At 37.4% G+C, this 21645-nt stretch overlaps 1 protein-coding gene across 3 annotated transcripts in view; it reads left to right on the plus strand.

The window, feature by feature from the left end:
* Positions 1 to 21645, plus strand: part of LOC146435282 (gamma-aminobutyric acid receptor subunit pi-like) — a 46060-nt gene that overhangs the window by 14195 nt on the left and 10220 nt on the right. For all 3 annotated transcript variants that reach the window (XM_085065131.1, XM_085065132.1, XM_085065133.1), the window contains 4 exons: positions 8167 to 8234; positions 9488 to 9705; positions 10343 to 10425; positions 14896 to 15033. In XM_085065131.1, coding sequence (XP_084921257.1) covers positions 8167 to 8234; positions 9488 to 9705; positions 10343 to 10425; positions 14896 to 15033 — 507 coding nt within the window. The remainder of the gene's footprint in view (positions 1 to 8166; positions 8235 to 9487; positions 9706 to 10342; positions 10426 to 14895; positions 15034 to 21645) is intronic.

Raw genomic sequence — 21645 nt, forward strand, 5'->3', positions numbered from 1 at the left:
CTGCCAGCAACAAATCTGATTATATGTGTTCTGGTTATTATAAGATATATTTTAATAGCTTTTGTGGCCCAAGGTGAAACTTGTATATTCCAGGTATTCACAAGCTAAACTTCCAGACTGTTAGAAAACTTGACTATCATTGTACAAATGTCTTCATGAAATAAGCTGTAACATCTTACCAATTTAAAAGTGTAATTTCCTCTAATTTCCTAAATAATGACTATAAAAAGCTTTGATTAAAGATTTGAAAGCTTTATATATCAAGCTGTTCATAAGAGCACAGGCAAATTTTGTTACTATGCAAAGTACTATGTGCATCAACTATAAGTTTGCAAGAGAATTATTTAATAAATGATTCCAGCCTCAGGTCTTAAAGGTCACTGAACAGACTTACTGCAAAATTACAGGGGGGAAATGAATTGAAAAGGGAAAATGAATCAAAAATGTCAGTTCCCCACATCAGAAGGCAATGGTCACCAGATTGGAAAACCCACATAGTCTACTGCATCAAGGCTGATTTTACTGCCCTACAGTGCAGTCAGGCACCTGAAATCTCAGTGAAAAACATTTTCCTTGTTTGAGTCAGGCTATTGTATGTATCAGAAATACTGAGAAATATGAGGTGGCATGAGGATCTCTTCCTGGAGAAACTGCAGAACACTGAAGAAGAAAATGTTCTGAATGTTGAAAAGATGCTCAGCACCATGTGACTGTCAGAAAATAAACTTGCAGAGTGAATGTTAGGCAATAGTTCTTAAGGTAGATAGATATTCAGAAATGTTGGAGATGTCAAATAAAAATTTTGATATCCCTTTACATCCTTCTTAAAAAAACTGATTGACTAATGAGTTTCTAAGACTGTACTATTACCTCTTGCCATCCAAATACTGATCCAACACAGGTACTCCACATCATGTGCCATTTCTGAATCCATTTATAAAAATTTTAAGATATACCTGGATTTTAGGTTGAAGAGAAAGGGGAAAATTATTTCATCTGTTTGCTTTTATTTTAATTATCTTAGCTGATGATACAACTGCTATAAAATATTTAATGCTGCAAGGAGATTTGCAGCAAAATAGAAGTAACTTCAGTAAATAAACCCTTTCTCATTAGAGATGATGCATAATGTAAAATAACTGTGTTCAGTGGCCATTAATATATTTTATTCATTACCTCCTGTTAGTACTAGAGATATATTGGCACTGCCATTATGAATGTGCTTTGGTAGAGTTTCATTTCAAAATCCTATAGCAACTAAGACCTAGAGTAAAGCACATTTGAGTTACAAATCTCCCTTTTCCTTTCTCCATCTTTTTTCCTCAGCTGTTGTATCGCAGCAAGGTCACAGCTCTTTTTTTTCCTGGGTGTTTTGTTCAGGGGGATGCCAGGGCCTCTCTGTGTTTGCCTGGAAATCCCAGCAGAGCTCAGGCACAGATCGAGTCTGTGTCACACACAGAGCAGTCTCGCACCTCCAGACAGAGCTGCATATGCTCACTGCAGCTCAGGCGTGCAAACCCTGCCTCAGAAATCTGTGATGGATCCTTATTAGCCCTAGTGCTGATGGAATGAGATGACACTCTGAAAAAAAAATACAATTTTTTGATGCCACTTCTAAACACAGGGCTGGTGGTTTTTTGAGATGTTGCTTTGTTTGTAGGAATAATTTGGGTTAGGATAACTCATGTAATGCTTCTTCCTGATTTTTGAACATGTAGCTTTTTGTGAGATCATTTGGGATCACTTTCCCTGATGTAGAGGCATGTGTGCTGGGAGTGGGGAATGGTATCAGGCTAGTCCTGACCTCTCTCTGTTACTGGCAGGGTGAGCTGCACTTTGCGTGAGATTCAGGCCCAGAAGAAGCTATGGCTCTTCTCAGAAGCAGAGCTAGCAAACCACCTAAATCCTCAGTTTAACAAACCTGTGGGTTATGTTTATCTGTGTGACCACAGCTATGCTAGCTTTGTTCCATGTAATGTTTTCCTGATTTATATGGTTGGTTTTTGCCTGCAGCTGGTGTAGCTTGTGTCTGTTCCCGGTTAGAAACATTTTTATATAACTGGATTTACTCAAAATTACATCAATGGCTGCAGCACAGCTGTCAAAGGGCTGATGAAGCCAGAGTAAAAATTTAGTCATAGATACCTCTTCTGTGACTTCCCCCTGGCCCATTCCCCCCAAATTCTTTGGGATGATATTTGCATGTTAATAGTGAGAGACAGACCAGTTAGAGATGGATCTTAAGATCAAACTGCTGATTAGACTTGAGTAGGCTAATGAACAAATGCACATTAAAAACATAAGCTGGGGTGTTCTGGTAGAGATCATCAGCTACTGTAAAAGCCTGTACAGTCCTGATTGTGCAACCTGTCAGTGCTGATATACTCTGAGAAGGAAACTCTAGAAATATGAACAGAAAAGGATGGATATGCATATTAACCCGAAGATCTATGTTTGCTGTCTTGAATGAAAGGAATTGTATAAATGGGAACCTAGTGTATTTATGTTGATATGCAGAAATGTCCCCCCAAAATATGCTAAAGGCAGTCTGTTTAAGACATTTGGTTTCCTTTTCTTTAGTTTTGGCTGCGATTCCTTTGCTTTCAAAAATGTGTGTATTTCTGCTTATTTGTGCAGTTAGATACACACTCATAAATATATATGAAGAAATTTGTGATAAAACTAGATGGTATTATTTGTTAGTATCTACAGTGCTTTAAGCGTAATGTTAGTGAATCATAATGGAACTCTGAAATGTGATTTTTATCAAGTGTGAAAGGGCCAGAGGTGAGCTTATATTTTAGAATAACCTCATTTAAAGTAATTTCAAAGTTACTTGTCCTTGAAAATTTTCTTCAGGCAGGAAATGGGGATTTTTGAAGTGATGATTGCTGCCAAGATACAATCATACTCTTGCAAAATCAGTGACACTGAACTCCTTAATATTTCGCAAAATGGGGGTTTAGCCCTGAAAAGAAAGCATTAGGTATAAACAAACGTTCATAAAATGACTGTTCATTTCTCCTAAAGCCAGGAAAACCAGAAATATTTACTAGTGAAGGAAAATTTATGGCAGCTCATAAATTTTTAGTTTAATAAGCCCTCCCTTTGCCTTTTAATTTGTGTTTGGTCCTTGTGCTGGGACTGGCAGACAACTGGAAATGTCCCAACCACATACCCCAGCTGAGGTTGTGTCATTAACAAGGGGACTATGAAGATCTTTTCCATTTGAGTCCAAAGACTGCATAACACCATAAAAACTGTCCTCTCTTCTCTTTGCTCAGATTGAAACTGCTGCTTTTCTAGATTTTAATTAGGGATTTCTCTCACCTTGCTGTAGTTGTCTCCTCCTGCACAGGTCACCCCTGCAGACCCTGGCAGTGCCAACGTTGCCATTAATGCCTAACCCAGGCTGTCATTGCCATCTCTGAGTGCCTGAGCTGGGTGCCCAAAGATGGATTAGCTGAAGCCACTCTTAGTGTGTCAGAGGTTTGCAGACAGGTAAAACTGGCTGAGTGTTTTATGTTTGTCTGTGGTGGGTGGCACGTATCAGTTGCCAAATCGTGAGGGTGCTTTGCACACAATTTAGTACAGAGGAATCTCAGCTGGATTGGTTATTTAACTCTGCCCTCATCTGAATGTTGCTATTAAGAATGTTCTCTTTCCTTATCTGTAGCACTTTAATGTCCCTCTCTGAGGTGGTTCATCAAGCAGGTCTTCATAAACTGAACAGATCGTTGCTATAAAGAATTATATAAAAAAACCCCTAATCTAGAATGATTTTAGCCATTCTTTGGACTGGAATATGAAATACTCCTATACTAATGTTAGTAGATATTACTACTCAGTGTAATAATATCTACTCTACCCTTACAGATATATATTAAATACTTCTATAGGAAAGCTGGCATAAGGAATTTAATAATCAACAGTGATTTCCCCTAAATGTGCTACATAACCCTGACACTTTATCTGAGCAATTTGATTTCCACCTCAGGTTTTCTGCTGGAACCGTGTAGATCAATTTTATAACTTTAGGTGCTGTGCCAAACTCTCTGAATTAATGAGCAATTCCTGCAGACTTCAGTGAACCTTGGATCAGGTTCATAGAGTTGTTAAAGGATGCATAAAATCTTGTAAATAATTTTATACAAATAGATTTTGTTCTGTGATTGAATGTGATAATTTAAGTGTTCTAATTAAAAAGAGAGAGACTAGGAAAAGGTCACAGCTAAGTATATTTGAATATGGAAGCTGCTTTCAAGTGGTACAGAAAAGTGTCATGCTTAAATCAGTTTTTCTAAATCACATCTAAAATATTATTTTCATTAGCTTCATAATGAGTAATACATTTTATGGTCCTAAGTTTTAAATAAAAGCAAATCAAATTTTGAGTCCAACCTTCTGTCTAAGACCAGTCATCATGGGTTTTTTTCCTCAAATATTGTTTATATTAAGTTCTATAAATTTAATTAGATGAAGGCATTTTAGGCTTTAGAAGTGTACAAAACAGACAAGGAGATATCAGCATGTTAGCTGTGTCTAACACCCTTTGATTTAGTGAGGCAAACTCACAGGGCATATGAGAAAGAAATTCCTAATAACCATCATCTAAGCACTATTTTATGTCCCATCTGGCCAATACCTAATCCTTTACAGAAAAGCAAAAAGCCCAGAATATGTGACCTTCAGCATACAGGTGGTAATGTAGATTTTTCCTCCTTTCCCAGGGAGCTAAGAGACAATATGAGAATCTGACTGCCACCAAACCCAGCTTCCTGCATGCAGGACAGTTTGGGTTTTGGTCTGGGGTTCTTCCCTGCCTCTCCTACCCCTCCAGAGGTTTAGCTCCAGAGACTCTAAATGATGAACTGTGATTATGTTCAGATAGTAAAAAGATCAATTTATTTGAAGTTTCTTGTTGTCTCCAGCTTCCATAAACTGGGATCTTGCTTTGCCTTGCTGAACAATGTGCAAAACTAGATGCATTTTCTGACATTGGACAAGTCACCTCTCTGACTTCTCTTTGAGGATCTGAGTAAACAATGTTCCTTGATTTTTATGTTACAAGACTTGATATTAAGCTTCCAGACCTTTTTGTCTTTTGGAATATTTCTCCTTCTCTTAACCAAACTGTGTCTTCTGTTTGCACACCTTTTTTAAATGTGGAAAACAAATCTCATCACAGTCATCTCATAACAGTCTTGCCAACACAGAGTAGATTGCAAAATAACTTAATTCTGTGCATTACTCCCCATTGCAACAATGTTCCTGCAAAGCATAAGATGGAAAGAGCATGTTGAAATGATTGTCTGTGACAGCCTCTAAATCCTTCTAGAAGGCACTGCTTGCCAAGATAGTTTCCTATCCTGTATATGCTGCCTGTGTTATTTGTCCCCACATTAATTGCTTGCATTCGGCTGTATTGAAATATGGGGGTTTTGACAAATGATTTAACAAGCTGTTATTAATATGGTCCCCACCAATTTTTGTCTTGTCCACAAACTGTACCAGCGAAGCAACATCACTGTCTAAAGATTATTGATGTGAACAAATAGGATTGAAACTGATTCATGCTAGAGGTGGGTCTGTCTTCTGATGCCTTCAAATCAAGAATCACAGCTGAGATCTGTCAGAAGGCCTGTCTTAACCTGTCCACTTTCTTCATGTAACTATTTGTCAAGAAAGATGTCTTGTGGTGGGAAATTAAATGCACTATGATGCACTAAGCATGATGTATCTCTTTATGTAAGAGTTCTGTAATACTCCAAAGCAAACTGGCAATCAGGGAGACAAAATGAGGTTTTTAGGAACTTATAATGAATTTTTCAAGTGATAATTTTCCTTCTAATTCTCTGTTTAGTTGCAGTATTTTATCCAGTATTGCTGAGAAGATGAGATGTTCTTCCAAAAAGCCATTCCTTCTGAGGCATTTCTGAATGTCAGAATTATTTTGAGTTTTCTTACACTAAATGAAAAAGGGCTCATGCTAAAAGCTCAGCACTGGGAGTTATTGCTGGTGCTGATCCCTTGCAGTAGTAGATACACACGTGACACACTGGTGGTTTATTTTGCTGCTACAGACTGCATCATTGCAGTGATCCAAACTTAATTTTTAGGTATGCTATCTGCCACTCTTCTGGCTGCTCTCCCATTTGGGATCACTATGAATATCTGTAAAGGGCACAGAGGAACAGTCTCTGTAGATAAATTCCAGTAAAATTAGAACGTGTGTTGCTGAGGCTGCACAGCCTCTGCTGTAACAAGGCACTCCCTTTGGTGATCCTTTGCCAGCCTTTGAAGATTCCCTTCGCTAATGCAGGACAGACTGACTTCAGTTTTCTTCTGAAGATCGGTAGATTTCTTCTGAAGTTGTTATTATACATACAACTTCTGCCAGACATATGGAAATGTAGGAACTGACTGCCTCATCTGGTTTGCTGCCCAGTTTTTGACACTGTCAACAGGAGACCTTCCAGAGGAAGTTCAGAGGAAGCCCTGGTGAATAATTATGAGCCAACTCATTCTGTTATTAATACTTAACAATTTATGGTGCCTTACTAAATAAACATTTATCCTCACACATAAAAAAGAAATCAAGATTTAACTATTAATGTTGTTCTGATTTAATTAACTGTTGGAGCAAAGCTGTTCTCGGCATCTTGTATTGTGTTAATAAAGATCCTTTTCATAGCTGTTTTTTATTCTTGGAGTATCAAAACGTGAAAAGAATTGAAAGAAACAGAAACACAACCTGTCAATGATCTGAGAGCTTTTTTGTCCATTTTGTTCCCAAAAATCTCCGAAGTCTTCTTTCAATATATGAACATTTTTTATATAATTCTTATATAATTTCTTCTGAACCCAACATATAATTTACTAGTATACAGTAAACATGCATATTACCAGCAGGGCATATTACAAATCTACAGTCCTGCTTTAAGTTGGACCTTTATACTTAAACTTTCAACTGAGCCCAGAACAAAGGACTTACAGACTTTTTCAGGAGTGACAGATACTTAACGACTTAAACACATGCATTAGAAATAGAAAATATTTTGGAAAAAATAAAAATACTAATAAATTTAAATGTCTTAGAATGACACATTTTTTCTTTAGTGGTACTTGGTGGGGGGATAGAGTTTGGCTCCATGTTCTTCTGGATGCCATTTGGGGCCATATAGATTTGTACAAAATTTATGGCAAGGAGCCAAGAGGGGTTTTCAGCAGGGTGCCTGGGAGGTAGGGGCACTATCAGCTACAGAGATCTTACCTAAAGTGTTTCTGCATTTCTCAGTACTGTGTTCTCTTCGCAATTGCTTGGAAAGATGCACTGATTTAATATTAATTTCCTTGTACAAACATGCTGTTAATTAGTCTTCACATATTCAACCAGGAATAATGTCATGTTTCCATCAAAGCTCTGCACAAAATTTTGCATTTTGAAATGCACAGCTGGTGATCTTCCTTACAACGGTGTGAAATGCACATTCACAAGGAAATGGGAATCTGGGCATACTGACATTACAATAACAACTACTTGGTAAGGTGTTTAACTACACTGAATAAGCCTTCACCTTATGACAAGTTTTCCTTTATAAATGCAAGTATTCACATCACAGGTTTCCTGCTAGTGGTCAAAAGCAAGATATTAAATTGCAGTGATCCAATACATACCATAAATTCTGAAATGGGCAGTAAATGAAGTCACTCAGCTATGCCATCTGGATATTAACCATGTGACATTGCCAGGTAGAACTTCTTACTTCACCAACATCTGATGGACCAGATGTTGCAACTGGAAGAATTCTTTCCACTGCTCTGCACTTCAGAGCAGAAGAGCATGATGTACCATGGGGACTTTGCCTGCCACACCTTATTGCGTAACATTTCCCCAGCACTTTTTTTCTCAGGGAAAAAAATCATATAAACCAGGAAGTATTTAAGAAATAAAGTCTGTTTCTTAAAACTAAAATAGTTTTAGCTGAGAAGTATGACATTTTGGTTAAGAATGCTGAAATTCTTGCATAAACTGTGTTTGAGGAATATGTAAGTAGATTCTAAATGTTTAGGAAAAAAATTGAAAGATTTTGTAGCCAGAACACTGAGTATTAAAGAATTATGAGTTACATTCTGACTTTCTCTTTTTTTTTTGTTTTTTTGCAGATGGTCCTGTGTCAGTTGGAATGAGTATGGACATTGCAAGCATTGATACAATATCAGAAATAAATATGGTATTGTGGTTTTCACAGTCTTTTTTTGATACTGGTTGTTGATAAACTGATGTCTTGTGCTTACAGCTGCTGGCAGTGTGACTTCGGGCTTGTCTCCTTGTGAAGTCAACATGGGTTAGGAGATGGAGTTTTATTTTTCACTACAGATAGAGTTTACAACACTATAGTAAGCGTAGGAAAGCAGCTGTGAATCCCACCTCTCAGAGATACAAACAGAAAATTGCTACTGAGTATTAATCTTAATGAGAAGCATGTGGATTGGTATTTATTTTCCATCTGAAATGTCTAATTCTTTATGCATTTCAGAAAAATAAAGATATATCCATGTGCCTTTGAAGCCACTCTTTCCCTATGATTAGACACAGCTGAACTCAGACTGTTTTTCTCTTCCATTGTTGCTGTGACACATTAATTTATTCCAGCTGTGTTTCATTTGATTTGTATCATTTGTTTTTGAACAAACTATGAAATGGAATGTCCTTTTCTACTTAAAGATCCTCCATTGGTACATAGAAATTAAAAAAACCCATTATTAATCAGATATAAAATATGAGTGTATTGGAAAACAGTACTTACTAGTTACAAATTAGAAGGGCGAAACAAGGTCAGAACTTCAGATGAATTTATAATATTGATAAAAGCACACCATAAAATCAAAAGTTGTTTTTAAAGTGTTAAGAAATAGTGTGATCTTAACATAAGACTGCAAGGCATATCTAAGTTGAAGGGGAATTAGACTGAGTGCTATGTCCCAGGTCTTGATAAACTTGGTACCACTGTTCCCTTTGTGATGCTAAAAGGAGAAATTGTGCTAATATATTCCTTTCCTTTGTTACTAACTTTTGGCTATCTGAATTTATTCAACTTTTTCCAATGTGTTCTTAAAAATGTTCATTATTTATTAGGTTATGTGAACAAAATGATGTTTGCAACCACTTACATAAATCATTCTAAAATTTAAGGGTTTACAGAGCCAGATTATCTGCTTACAAAGCTCCTATGACTTCAGCTGATTTATAGCCCCAGACTTGGGCCATCAGCTTTTACTGTAAATGACCATAAGAACAAAATCTACCAACCTCACATCAAGTGCTAGAAAATTTGGCAGTACAAGATTCAGTACAGCTGCTCTTGGAGTGCCAGGGCCATGAAAAATCACAGTTTGTCCCCAGCAGCTGTTTTCATGTACTTCTGTAAAAGAGAATACATCACAGGCTCTCTTTGTATGATAACTTTGTTTTTTTCTCTTTCAGGACTACACAGCTACCATATTTCTAAGGCAGCGATGGACTGATGAGAGACTTTGTTTCGATGGTAACAAGAGTTTGAGCTTAGATGGTCGGCTTGTGGAAATGCTTTGGGTGCCAGATACCTTCATAGTCGATTCAAAGAGGTCTTTTCTTCATGATGTCACTGTTGAGAATCGTCTCATAAGGATATACCCCAATGGGACAGTCTTGTATGCCATAAGGTATGTAAATACCACATCTCAGCCTTTATGATTGCATCTACTTCCATTTTCAACTTTCCAGGTTACCATGGTTTCTGCTTAAGAAAATGGTTCTGTTCGCAAAGTTGGAATATGCATGGTCTTTTAGTTTTATGAACATGTGATATTAATGACCAATATGAATAAATTCTTAAATTTAATAATAGGTCTTCCTCCCTAAATAGACCCTTTTGCTTTCATGTTGACCAAACATAGGCACTGCATGTTGCCATTCCAGTTTGCAATGAAGCCATCACAGGGGAAAGCAAGCTGTGATGATTGACTTGCATTATTTATTGTGGATTACCCTTCGTAAAAGGTTTTGATAAAGATAACAAAATCTTAAAATATATTGCAAATAGCAAAGGAAAATGTGCGGTGTAAGTGAGAAGGGACCAAAGGGTGGCCTTTTTAGAGTGTCACTAAACTCAGCCATTCTGGAGTGGTTTCCTGCTTAGGATGCTATTACTCTTGCATAATAGATACCAGTAAATGATGGATTTTTTCCACTTATTAGGCTGCAAATATTATTTCAAGAAGGATACATGGCATTTTTTTATTTTTACTTATGAACAATTTTGTTCCATTAATAATTAACTAACTATTTTCTTTTCCCAAGGATCACCACAACTGTTTCATGCAGCATGGATCTGACTAAATATCCCATGGATAAGCAGACATGTACTTTGCAACTGGAAAGCTGTAAGACAGTTAATCCATATTATTTTTCTACAGTTAGAAAAATGTCTGTGATCTTTTTCTGTTAGATATTACCAGAGTGGCTGGAATTTTCATAGAAGGCAAGGGACATTTTGTGACCACTCCCTGTTGAATTACAGCAGAATCTGAGTGCAAATATATGTGCACATGTGTGCACATGACATCACTGAAAATAGCATGGCACTACTGAAATGCTGCAATGATTAAAGGCTATTAATGATTAAGCAAAATCCCGGGAGATTCTCACAGGCTTGGTTTTGCAGTGCATCCTGCAGTTACTCTGTTGGTCTTCAGAGGGAGTTCTGTGAGCAGGCATTTTCTAGCACAGATGAGATTTTTTTTTTTTCCCTTGCAGAGAGTATGTAATTTTTTCCTCTGAGATACAGTTCCTTTAGGAAAGAAAGGAATTATAATAAGGCTTATTTTTAGGGCATGTAGCTCATATTGAATGATTTACTGTTTTCATACTGAAAAAATTAATTGAATGGAGCGTTCTGAGATGGATAGTAACAGATCTGGCTCTGACTTATTTAATTATCAGTGCTCTGGTGAAAAATGTCATCAGTTGATGGACAAGAGTAAATATACTTTTTCATTTTATCAATCAATCAATCAATCAATATCCTCATATTTTCTTTGAAATATGCTCTCTAATACGTTGTAGATATGGTTACTTTGCAAACACCCAAACATGCATTTTTATAGTTTAATGTTTGCTATTATTCATATGACAAGACTCTAGAAAATAATTTTTGCATGGGTTAACGTAGAAGCATGACTGGTTCTGTAAGATGAAATACATATTTAAAACATGTCAATACATGCTAAAAATACTTTGGAAGGCTTTTCAGTACTTATCAAGGTTTTTTTCTGTATCTTTTTAGAAGTGTGTGTGTTCTTCATCTCTTGTTGGTAATGACCAATTAGATTGCCACAAAGTTTCATTTTAGACAGAAATGCAAAGAAAATGTACCCAAAACCTTCTTTACACAGGCATCCCTCTAGAATATGCAGTTTTATGAGATCTGTTTAACAAACAGTGATTTGAATTGGAGATGGGATTTATCTTTATTTTCCTTTGAAAGAGCATATTGGTAAATCAATATATATGGATTTAAATGAACAGCGCTGCCTAATGAGTCTTTTAGTATTTTCTCTAGTTCCAGAATGAAATATATATCCCACAGGAATTTACAATTTACTTGACAGGATTAAAAAAAATAAAAAGGAGAATTCCCCATATAATTAAAACCAAGCATTTTTCAGATTGATTCCATCTGCTTTTTCAACAGCACACAAGTGTCTCCTGTCCAAGGGGAAAACACAGTTGTGTCACAACAAATGCTCCCATTACGTTGGTGTTTAGTTTTGAGGAAAACAGCTAGAAGCAACAAATACAAAAGGGAAAGAGTGTGCCTTGGGCTGTGGCCCTTTCTCTTCAGTGCACTGCAATCCTTTCTTTTGGCTAGGCTGGAAATTGGGTTTGTTTCCCCATGTGATAAGCTATGTTAATTTCTAGATGAATAAATTCATCATCCTAGAATACTGCTTGCCGAGACCATTGCCTGGGTTTAAGAATTGTGCATGCAGACATACATGAACATGTACACAAATATTGATGTTAATAAATAAAATGTAAAATCTGTAGCAAATATTTGAGCTGAAACAAAGTGTTAGGCTTTTATTAAGTGATTATTAATACAAAGACAAATATGTCATGAAATTATGAAGTAATCTCTTTACACAGTAAAGCATTCCCAGTGACCTTTACAACATATTACTCTGTTATTACTAGTTAGTAACTTTAATTGACTTACACTTTCCACGCAGAAAAACACATTTTGGCCAACAAGCCTATTGGCTTTTCCCCCCATTATTGCAACACTTTAGAAGGTAATTCTGGTATATATTAGAAGACAGACAATTGCCACTCCAAGTCTCTGTTGATGTGGGTGCTAAGACATTTGGGAGACTGGAGGGTTCCTGTTGGTTGGTGCTGCCAAGGATGGGTTTTCCATGTGCCAGGGAATACCACCATTAATCCTTGCTGGGCTGAAGGGTTTGTCCTCACATTTCCCCCACACAGACCTCCAGTGCAAATACATATTCATCTCCTAGACCCATCTCTGAAATTTTGTTTCCTTTTTGAACTTGTCTTTTACCATTTATTCAGTGAAGAGCCATGTGAAAGCACTTAACTTGTGCTTGATAATCAGCGAAAATTAAAATTAGCAGCAGAAAGGTAAAGAAACTAATTTGTATTAGGCATTATGAATGTCTAATCCCAGATTTACTGTTCCTGTAGTTAACCCTGTTGATATTAGCAGCTCATACTGTATGCACAATGTACAAGAATGAGACATTCTGGGCTTGAGGAATTAGTTAGGATAAAAACTCAGTGTCATGTAAAAAGAATAGAGATTACTTGTAAAAGCCAAATAACATGGGCTTAAGGATTTTGTCTCTATAAACTTTTGAAACATTTTATAATTAGTAAAATATTAATCCCCTGAATAAAGAACAACTTTGCACAGAGGGAGCACTATGCTATTTAACTTTACTAACTGTTGGGAAGGCTCTCTCAATAAAAATTCTTCTTAAGACTTTTGGAATTATTGTTCTCAAAAAATTTTCATAGGAAGTGTCACCAAAACCTAATAATTGTTCAGCTAATGAGAATATTTTGGAACAAAAGCAAAATAACCTCTGTTTCAAGAGATGCTTGTTATCAGCCATATGGGCACCAAGAACTTCTCCCACCTCACACAACTTGGAAGACTGAATATATTATAGAAAGAAAAAGGAATTTACTGTACTCTCTGGTTCTTTGGACTTTATTTAAATGTCCACAGTTCATTTACACTGAAAGGAAGTGAAATGAATCCATGGCTGGAGTCATGCATGGAAGCTGGTTCTGTGAGCCTCTTTGTTTTGACTAAGGACAATGCAATCATTTGTTTATAGAAAATGCTACTTTTATTTTACATCTCCCAAATCTGGGAAATTTCCAAGCATGTGGTTTCAGGGAATTGAAAACTTAGCTTGGATGCATAAGCTTTTAGCTTAGTCTTTTGACACAGCAGTGTTTTGGCTGTAATTGCTACAAATGTGATAATGTGAGCAGAGATTCCAAGCCATGATACCTTTATGTATAGCTGCCAGTAATAGTGAAAACAAAATTTACATTTAAAGAATGAGCAGAGAAAGAATTTTCAGGTGAAGTTTTCATTTTAATAGGTCACCATTCCAGTGTTTCCTTACAATATGAAATCCTGGTTTTCCTACTTGAGATGGCTGGACAAATCAGTTCTGTTTTGTCATTGCAAGAAAAAACCCCTATAACCTAAAAATATTAAAATACACTTTTTTTTTTTGTTTTAATTTTAATACATCTCTTTTTTTCTGTGATTCTAGAGCTTTGTTCTTTTTGCAGCATATACCCTCGTGCAATGCATTGCATTATTGTCTCACTGTAATTTACTTACAGTCGACTGAAGTCTAAAAATAATCATCTGCTCATGTTTCTGTTCCCTAAGCTTAGCTATTAACTTGCACAATATAAATCTGTCAAACACAAGAATGATTGATCTAAGTAAGCTAAAGAAAAAAGATGTTCAAATGCTCCCTGTTAACATGTAAATTACATTAACATATTCTTGAATTAATCATATACACTAGTCTGTAAAGTGGCTGCCTTTTATATAATGGGGAAAAGCTACAGAGGTATTTTAGCTATGATTGTGCTGCACATTGACAAGTGTGTGCAAAATAGAGTTGCCTTCTGATAGATGATTCATCCAGCTCCTAATTACTACTTGAAGGTTAAGAGGAAGCCTCCTGGGGCCCCTGAAGCATGCCATGCTGTGGAGCCTGCAGGAACATCAGCTCCTGAGCTGGTGTCCTTGGCAAGCCTCTCAGCTCCTAAGCCAAAACCTTGTCCCAGGTGACGATTCAAGCTCAGGTTGGAGCACAGCACCAGTGAGCAGCAGCTCTGCTGCTCTCCTTGTCCCTTCATCTCTGTGGGAATGAGGACCAAATGCACTGCACTGACATCAAACAGCATCTTGAGATGCAACACATGGCACATTTCATGAGTAGTCAAAATGCTGGCAAGTGCTGTATTTCCTAAAAGCTCTATTTTCTTAGAGCTTAATAGCTTTTGCCTTTAGAATAGCAGGTGGTATTAATCTATTTTATTAGTTTGTCATCTATACTGAAACAGAAGATATAACAAGACCACCTCCAAAAACATCAGCTTTTAACTTACAAGACTTTGCATGTTATTGGGAATTTTGTTGTGAACAGGCATTACATTCTGCCAAAACCATCATTGTTTATGTCTAATTGTACTTTCAGGCACAGAAATAAGAAACAGCTGAACCATAAGTATGCTGAACAGAAATTAATTATTGTGTAAAATAAACACTATTGTTGGCTTGTGTATCACTACAGGGGGTTATAATATCAATGATGTCATATTTTACTGGACCAGAGGAAATGATTCAGTTCGAGGTCTGGACACACTTCAGCTGGCACAGTACACAGTGGAAGACCATTTTACCTCTGTATCTGAAGCTGTGTATGAGACAGGTAAAATCACCCTTATTATCACTTCCTGGGTGCAGTTTGAACTATGGCTTTGGAAACAGAGCAGCATAAATGAACTGAGCATGCTGCTTTCTCTTAGGATGACAGTTTTCATGTTCTAATAATTACATTCTTGAAACCATAAATACCTTCCCAGATGTTACAGAGACTCAGCTAATGTAATGATTGAGCATTTTCTTGGAGGCTACACATTATCTAAGGAATTATAAAGAAAAATCTACTGCTCCTTCCATATAATATCAGGGAGGGCTGTTGTGAAGGAAGAGAAGCATGTAATTGGGCATTTAAACTGGAGACAGACCAGGGACCTCGGGGTACCCAGCTCAGATCAGCCATTCTGGCTTTATAAGGCGAGTCAAAAGCCTCTATTCATCTGAGGAAATTCCAAGAATATGCTGGGTGCTTAACAGCTGCAGGAAGTTGACTTTCATGGCTAGTGCTTGTAGGAGTTGCTCTGTTTCTGCGGCAGCCTCTGCCCAGCCTGGTGGGCAGCAGGGAGCAGATTGCTCAGCCTGAGGTTCCCCTGCCCAGGGAAGGGTCAGGAGCATTTCCACAGACCTGCTTGTCTGCTGAGCTTCCAAACTGCTGTGGAAAGTTTCCTCTAGCTGCAGAGCTTAACCTCAGGGAACAGTGCTCTCCTGTTTATTTTCCAGAGGTTTTGAAAGGGATTTCAGAGAGTTCAAGACCTGCCAAACCTTTATGTTCTTTGAGTTGCTCTCAGGTCCTTCATTGCTGCTCTTCACAGGTTTCTCCTCTTCTCAAGTCAGCACATCCACCCAAGGGGTGACCTTGAAATCAAGACACACACGTCATTCAAAACTGCAGTTTCACCAGAGGATGTGTTTCTAATTCTGAATCACAGAAATACATTTTCTCTATTCCATTATTGGGTATTTCTGCTGTAATAACGCAACACAGAGAAACTTGTGATCTAATTTCAAGTATTAATTCAGGCAAAAAAAAATTGCAGCTCTCTAAATGGATGTAAAAGTAGAAATGAAATACATACCAACAGGCTTTAGGATCACAGAGTTTCTTGCTACTTACGTAAGTGACATCTGCTTGCCTTCCTCCTCTTTACAGCTTCTGGGTGAGCAGCATCAGGTTCAATCAAAGAGTAATAATCCTTTACTGCTGTTCTGCCCAGAAGGATATTAGGACCTGTTCACCATATAGGAAAGTGGAAGAGGAAACCTGCCTAGTTCCTATCACATTCTATCACAGAAACAGGACTTTAAAGACAAAAAAGTGTTTGGTTGTTTTGTTTGTTTGTTTTGGTTGGTTGGTTTTTGGGTTTCTTTGTTTGTTTTATCTAAAAAGACTGAAACCAATTTCCAATCAGAGTTGAAGAGGCAAGACCAGATGAACTGTACTCTTTTTCCAGTAAATGATGCTGTCTTCCTCCCTTTTTCTTGGCAGGAATCATACGTGTGAGGTCAAAAGCCACTTTTTGTTTTAATTATACATTTTAACACATGCAACTTAATTTGATTGAAATTTCTCACACCTGCTTGTTTCAGTTTTTCTGTTCAAGGAAGCCATGTTATCAAGTGCTATGCAGTACTTTTAAAACTAAATCTCCAAATCCTCTTAATTTTCTATCAAGTCATTCTGAACTAGGTGCTATTTTCTACAGATTTTTTTGGAAAGCAGTGCCTACTGTAGGCCATATTAAAAGAAAAAAGCAACCAGATTATGGAGCTGTGTAATCAATTTTGAAATGAAAAATGATGCTTTGCATTTCCTCAGCACCATTAATAGATATGAGAGCATTTTATAAATAACAATTACATTGTAAATAACAGCTATTTATAACCACTACAATTCAAAGGGCTGGCGCTAAAGTTGTGAGAGAAGAGCTGTGTGTTGTATTTCCTAACACAGCAAAAAAAGCAATCAGGGTTTGATACTCTGTGAACTTGAACAGACAGTGCAGCTGCTGTGCAAGTGAAATATTGTACAGCAGTGCAAAACCCAAGTTCACGTACAGCCACTGACAGAGCCAAATTTAAAATGTAGTCAGCAAAATTCCTGCATAAGTAACTCCAGTAAATTTAAGAAAAGGACACTGTGGATTAATCTTGTTTGTAGAACAGCATGTATCACATAATAGTAATCACATTATTGTAATCACATAATAGTAAGTCACTTTGAATAATGTTAGCTAGATTGCTGGCTAGGGTTTGGTGTTGATTTTGTCTTGGTACGGAACAATTGTATTTTGGACAGGGGTAATTTAACTGTTAGACCCATTTCCTACATGTCTTTAACTATTGTCCTCATTCTTCATACACTGATAAACCCTTGGACTCCCAAATCATGTTATCTGCATCAGTGGGTGCTCGGTTTTTATTTTAGCTGTCCAGCCAACACCACCTGCTTTCTCAGGGTAATAAATACTAAAATCTTGCTTTTCTTACTGGAAAAACATAAAAGCAATGAAGGACTGTTAGAGTGTAGCTTTTTGTAGAAATAATCATAGAAATAAGGCTGGAATACACTTTAAAAATTCATTTAATCTATTCTCATGTCACAAGGCAAGGTCATCTATATCTGCAGCCTATTTCCTGACAGATGTTTCTAGGAATAAGTCAGACAAACCTCCAAAGCGTCTGCTTCACCGTCTCCCTAGATGATTTTTTTCCTGGTGTTTATTACACGCATATTTTCCTCATGTCTAATCTTGATCTCCCTTGCTGCATTTCAAACCCATTATGTGGATACTGAAGACAAATATCCTGCTATTTTTCAGCAGCCTTTTCACTGTTTCAACACTGATATATCTTTTTTTGAGCCAAAAATTTTCCTCTTTTTAATTCATTTAACAAATTTTCTAGATGTACTATCTTTGCTATTGTTCTCCCATTGAATTTTCATCTCTTTGCTGATATGCAGCACCCAAAAATGGGTACCCTGTTCCCATTAGATATCCTCTGAAGATGGAGGGGTTTACTTAATATGTTCCACGAAATCTGTTCCTCTTTATCCATTCTAGGCTGATGCTTGCTTTTCTTGCAGAAAATTATCATGAGTATTTGACTTTGTTCAGCTTGTGATTCCTTCTAGTTCTCTGACTCCTTTCTAGCTCTGTAACCACATATTCCCTGAGCTCTGGGAGCTGGTGATTCCCATCTGAGGGCAGGACTTTGTGCTTGTTGAATTCCATTGTTTTACTTGGTTTGTGTTAGTTGGTGAGATATTTTTGAACTCTAATCCTGTTCTCCAGTGTGCTAACATAACTCCACTCTTCACAAACTCTTGGTATGTCATTATGTTTGTTAGGGAAGAGTTGTGGGCACAGGACAGACCCCATGTGTTCCCACTTGATAAATGCTTCTATTTTCACAGCAAGCAATAGCTAATTAATCTCATTTTCCATTTTTAGTTGGAGAAAGAAGCAAAAACATAATTTAAAACTTCATGCTAATTGGCTGTTGATAGCTTTTTTCCCTGCATCTTTCCTTAAGTCTTGCTGTCAGTACACAGCCCTCCTGTCAAGTCCTCGGCAGCAGCAGGAATGAAGAGGCTCAGCTTGCTCAGGTCTGGTCTAATGCTGAGTGTTCAGCCCAGAAGGCAGGGAGAGAGGCAGGCAGGGCTCTGTGTGCACGTCCCCACTTTGAAAATGTCAGCTCAACAAATTGGCATGTTCAAATGGTATTATTTTGGCAGAACAGAAGGAAAGAAGAGACAGAAGCATAAATTAAGTCTCCGCTCCTTGATGCACAAAGACAAGATATTTGCTCTGTTAAAAACACTGCAAAGGGAGCTGGCTGCTGTTCTTGTCTGCAGTCACTGCCAGGGTTTTGATGTCTATCTCAAATCCTGCTTCAGCCTCCTTGGGCCAGAGGCCCTTCAGCCCTTGTGTGGCTCTGCACTGCTGGAGCTCTCTGGTCCCTTGGCCACTGCATGTCATCAGCTTCTCAGGGGAGACATCACAACTAAGCCACTGAGGAGCTGCTCTCCTTTATAATTAGTGATCTGAAATCAAAATGTATACAAACTGTATATAGACTATATAAAGTTTTTATAAGAGTGTATGCTCATCAGTCAGTCAATCTCTTTCTAAGTAGAAGCACTGCCTTGCTTTGCCCTACAGGCTCATCTGTAGTTTCCTAAGGTTCAGGAGATTATTTAGTTGATAATCAAATTTTTCTGGGCTTTCCAATACTTTTTCCTTTGAGGTATGGCACACTGATTAACTTTTCCCATTCCCTTTATCAGTTCTTTTATGGGCTGAAATTGCTCTCCAGTTGTTATTTCTGAGAACATATTCTTTGCCATACAGAGTTCACAAAGAATTCCAGGGCTGTATCCAGTGATAATCTTACCTGGTGAGTTCAGTCAGCCTCACCTAAGATTCAAACAATTACCTCTGCATATCTGTCTCTTACCATTTCACATTCATTTACCTGTCTGAGCTCATGGCAACCCTCTTTGTAAGAAAGGTTTTCCACTTGAGTTGGTGTTGAAGAGTTTTCCATCATGAGTTGTTTCTGAGATACTTCTGCAATGTAGAACATTTTAGAAAGATGACAATTTTGGAAATTGCGTTGAAAAGGTTACAGTAATGTAAATCCATATGGAAATGCAATGAATGGAAAGAATATCAAGGATATTAGGAGGCATTCTTTGTTAAATCCTCTGAACTTCTTTATAGTAGATGTAAATACACCTGAATACTTAGAAAACTTTCTGTGGCATACTTTTTTCTGTTTCTTTTTCTTTTTTTTACAGGTAAGCTAAGTGGATAAATATATATGCACACATGCACAACAGGAAAGGGTTTGTTTAATTCTTAGGAAATCTGAATTTCAAACTTATTTTTTGTAAACCATTTTTATGAAGATGAAACACATGTTGAGAAGCCCAGCCTGAGCTTTCATTTCCTTTAGTTCACCTCTGAAAAGCAAGTAAGAAAAGAGGTAGTTTATAAGATATAGACTATGAAGGACAGAAGACTGATTTTTCTCTGAGGGAGGGACAAAGGAGCTGTAATAACATATTAGCAACATATATTGGCACCCTTAGCATCCTGCAGCAGTCAGAGAATTGCATTTCAGTTGCACAAGTTATTTATTGTGTAAAAGTGGGGACATACTGATTTCTCACTGCCTATGTTCATTGTAAACAAGCAGTAGCAAAATTACATACTGAAAACTACATTTTCAGTGTATAGTTAAAGCAATAAAATCTATTTTAAGCTCTCCTGTCTGCTGCCCTTAAAAGACGCAAGATGAGAAGAAGATGATGCACTGGTAGAGTTACACTGATGTGCTTGTCTAAGTTGTACATCACATGTTTTAGCAGACACCCAAGGGGTTAGCATAAATAATTCATGAGAGAGAAAAGGATGCTCTTTGTGCCTGGCTGCACACCCCTGTGCAGGACACTAAAGTGCTTCTTACATAAAGAGTGATGTGGAAAAATCTTTTACTGGAGTAGAGTTCAGCAGAAAGTCCACAGGAAGGGGTTGTGGGGAAGATGGTCCCATCCCAAAACACTTAGAGTGGAAATTAGCAACTGCTGGCAGCATTTACATAGAATCAGTCCTTCCTTAGGTGCCTCTGCTGGGAGCATTCACTGGACAGAGATGCTGCAGAAGAGAACAGAGATGCAGCATGCTGCCATCAGCTGGGAACAGATGCCATACAAAAATGGGATAATCGGAAAATGAATGATGTAGGGTGAAAAGGAAGCTAGTTTAGGTTTATATGTATTTCTCAAGCAGTTCAGCAATAATCATGGTTGATAGAATCATCAGTGGCAAGTCTATACAAAGTGTTTGATAATGTCTATAACAAAGCTATAAAATGACATAAACTATTTTTTATTGCCTTTGGAAAGATCTGACTCAGACCTAGACCTAGACCTGCTCAGCTACTGAGAAAGAGCCTATGCTGGTATATTTTTTATGACACTGCAGCAAAAGTGGTCAGCTGGACTTTTTTCTACTTTTTAGGGCTCTTAGCAGTAGAGAGAGTTAGAGTAGGTATGGAGACCATCATCTGCTGTCTAGGTTTGTTCTTCATTTACAAAGTAGAGCTACTGTTTAATTCCATACTTCTGCCCTCTGATAAATTCTATAATGCCCGAATAACTCAGCTTAATATTCTTTTGCTGTGGCATCACCTAAGTAGAATACCTCACCTTCTGGTGTGTGTAGAGTGTATATAGTGACAGTGATTTAAGTTCAGATTAATCTGAGAAACTGTTAAACAGGGTAATTCAACACTTTGAAACATGCTAATGCTGTGCCTTTGCTGCAGTGAGCTATCTGCACAGAAATTATTTCCATCATGTTAAAAAATTTAAATCAAGAATCTCACACTGAGTTGACACTCATATTGGGCCAGAAACATGAATGAAAAAATGCGTTTTCATTTTAATGCAAGTATTTTGTTGTCAAGCAAGTAGCAAGCTTGACAATTCTGAGGAGTTAATTTGAGCTGTATTTGAGTTAACTCTAGTAAAGTCAGGACTAGGACTACATGAACCTGTTTCAGTTTTGATGTGGCTGATGGCACCATGGTCTCAGATGTGCCAGTCAAAGGCAATGAGATACAGCATTACTCTCTCTTATGCAGCTCACGCAGC

This window comes from Lichenostomus cassidix, chromosome 6, assembly GCF_008360975.1.
Source record: "Lichenostomus cassidix isolate B80296 chromosome 6, HeHo_3.0, whole genome shotgun sequence".
Taxonomy (NCBI): Eukaryota; Metazoa; Chordata; class Aves; order Passeriformes; family Meliphagidae; genus Lichenostomus; species Lichenostomus cassidix.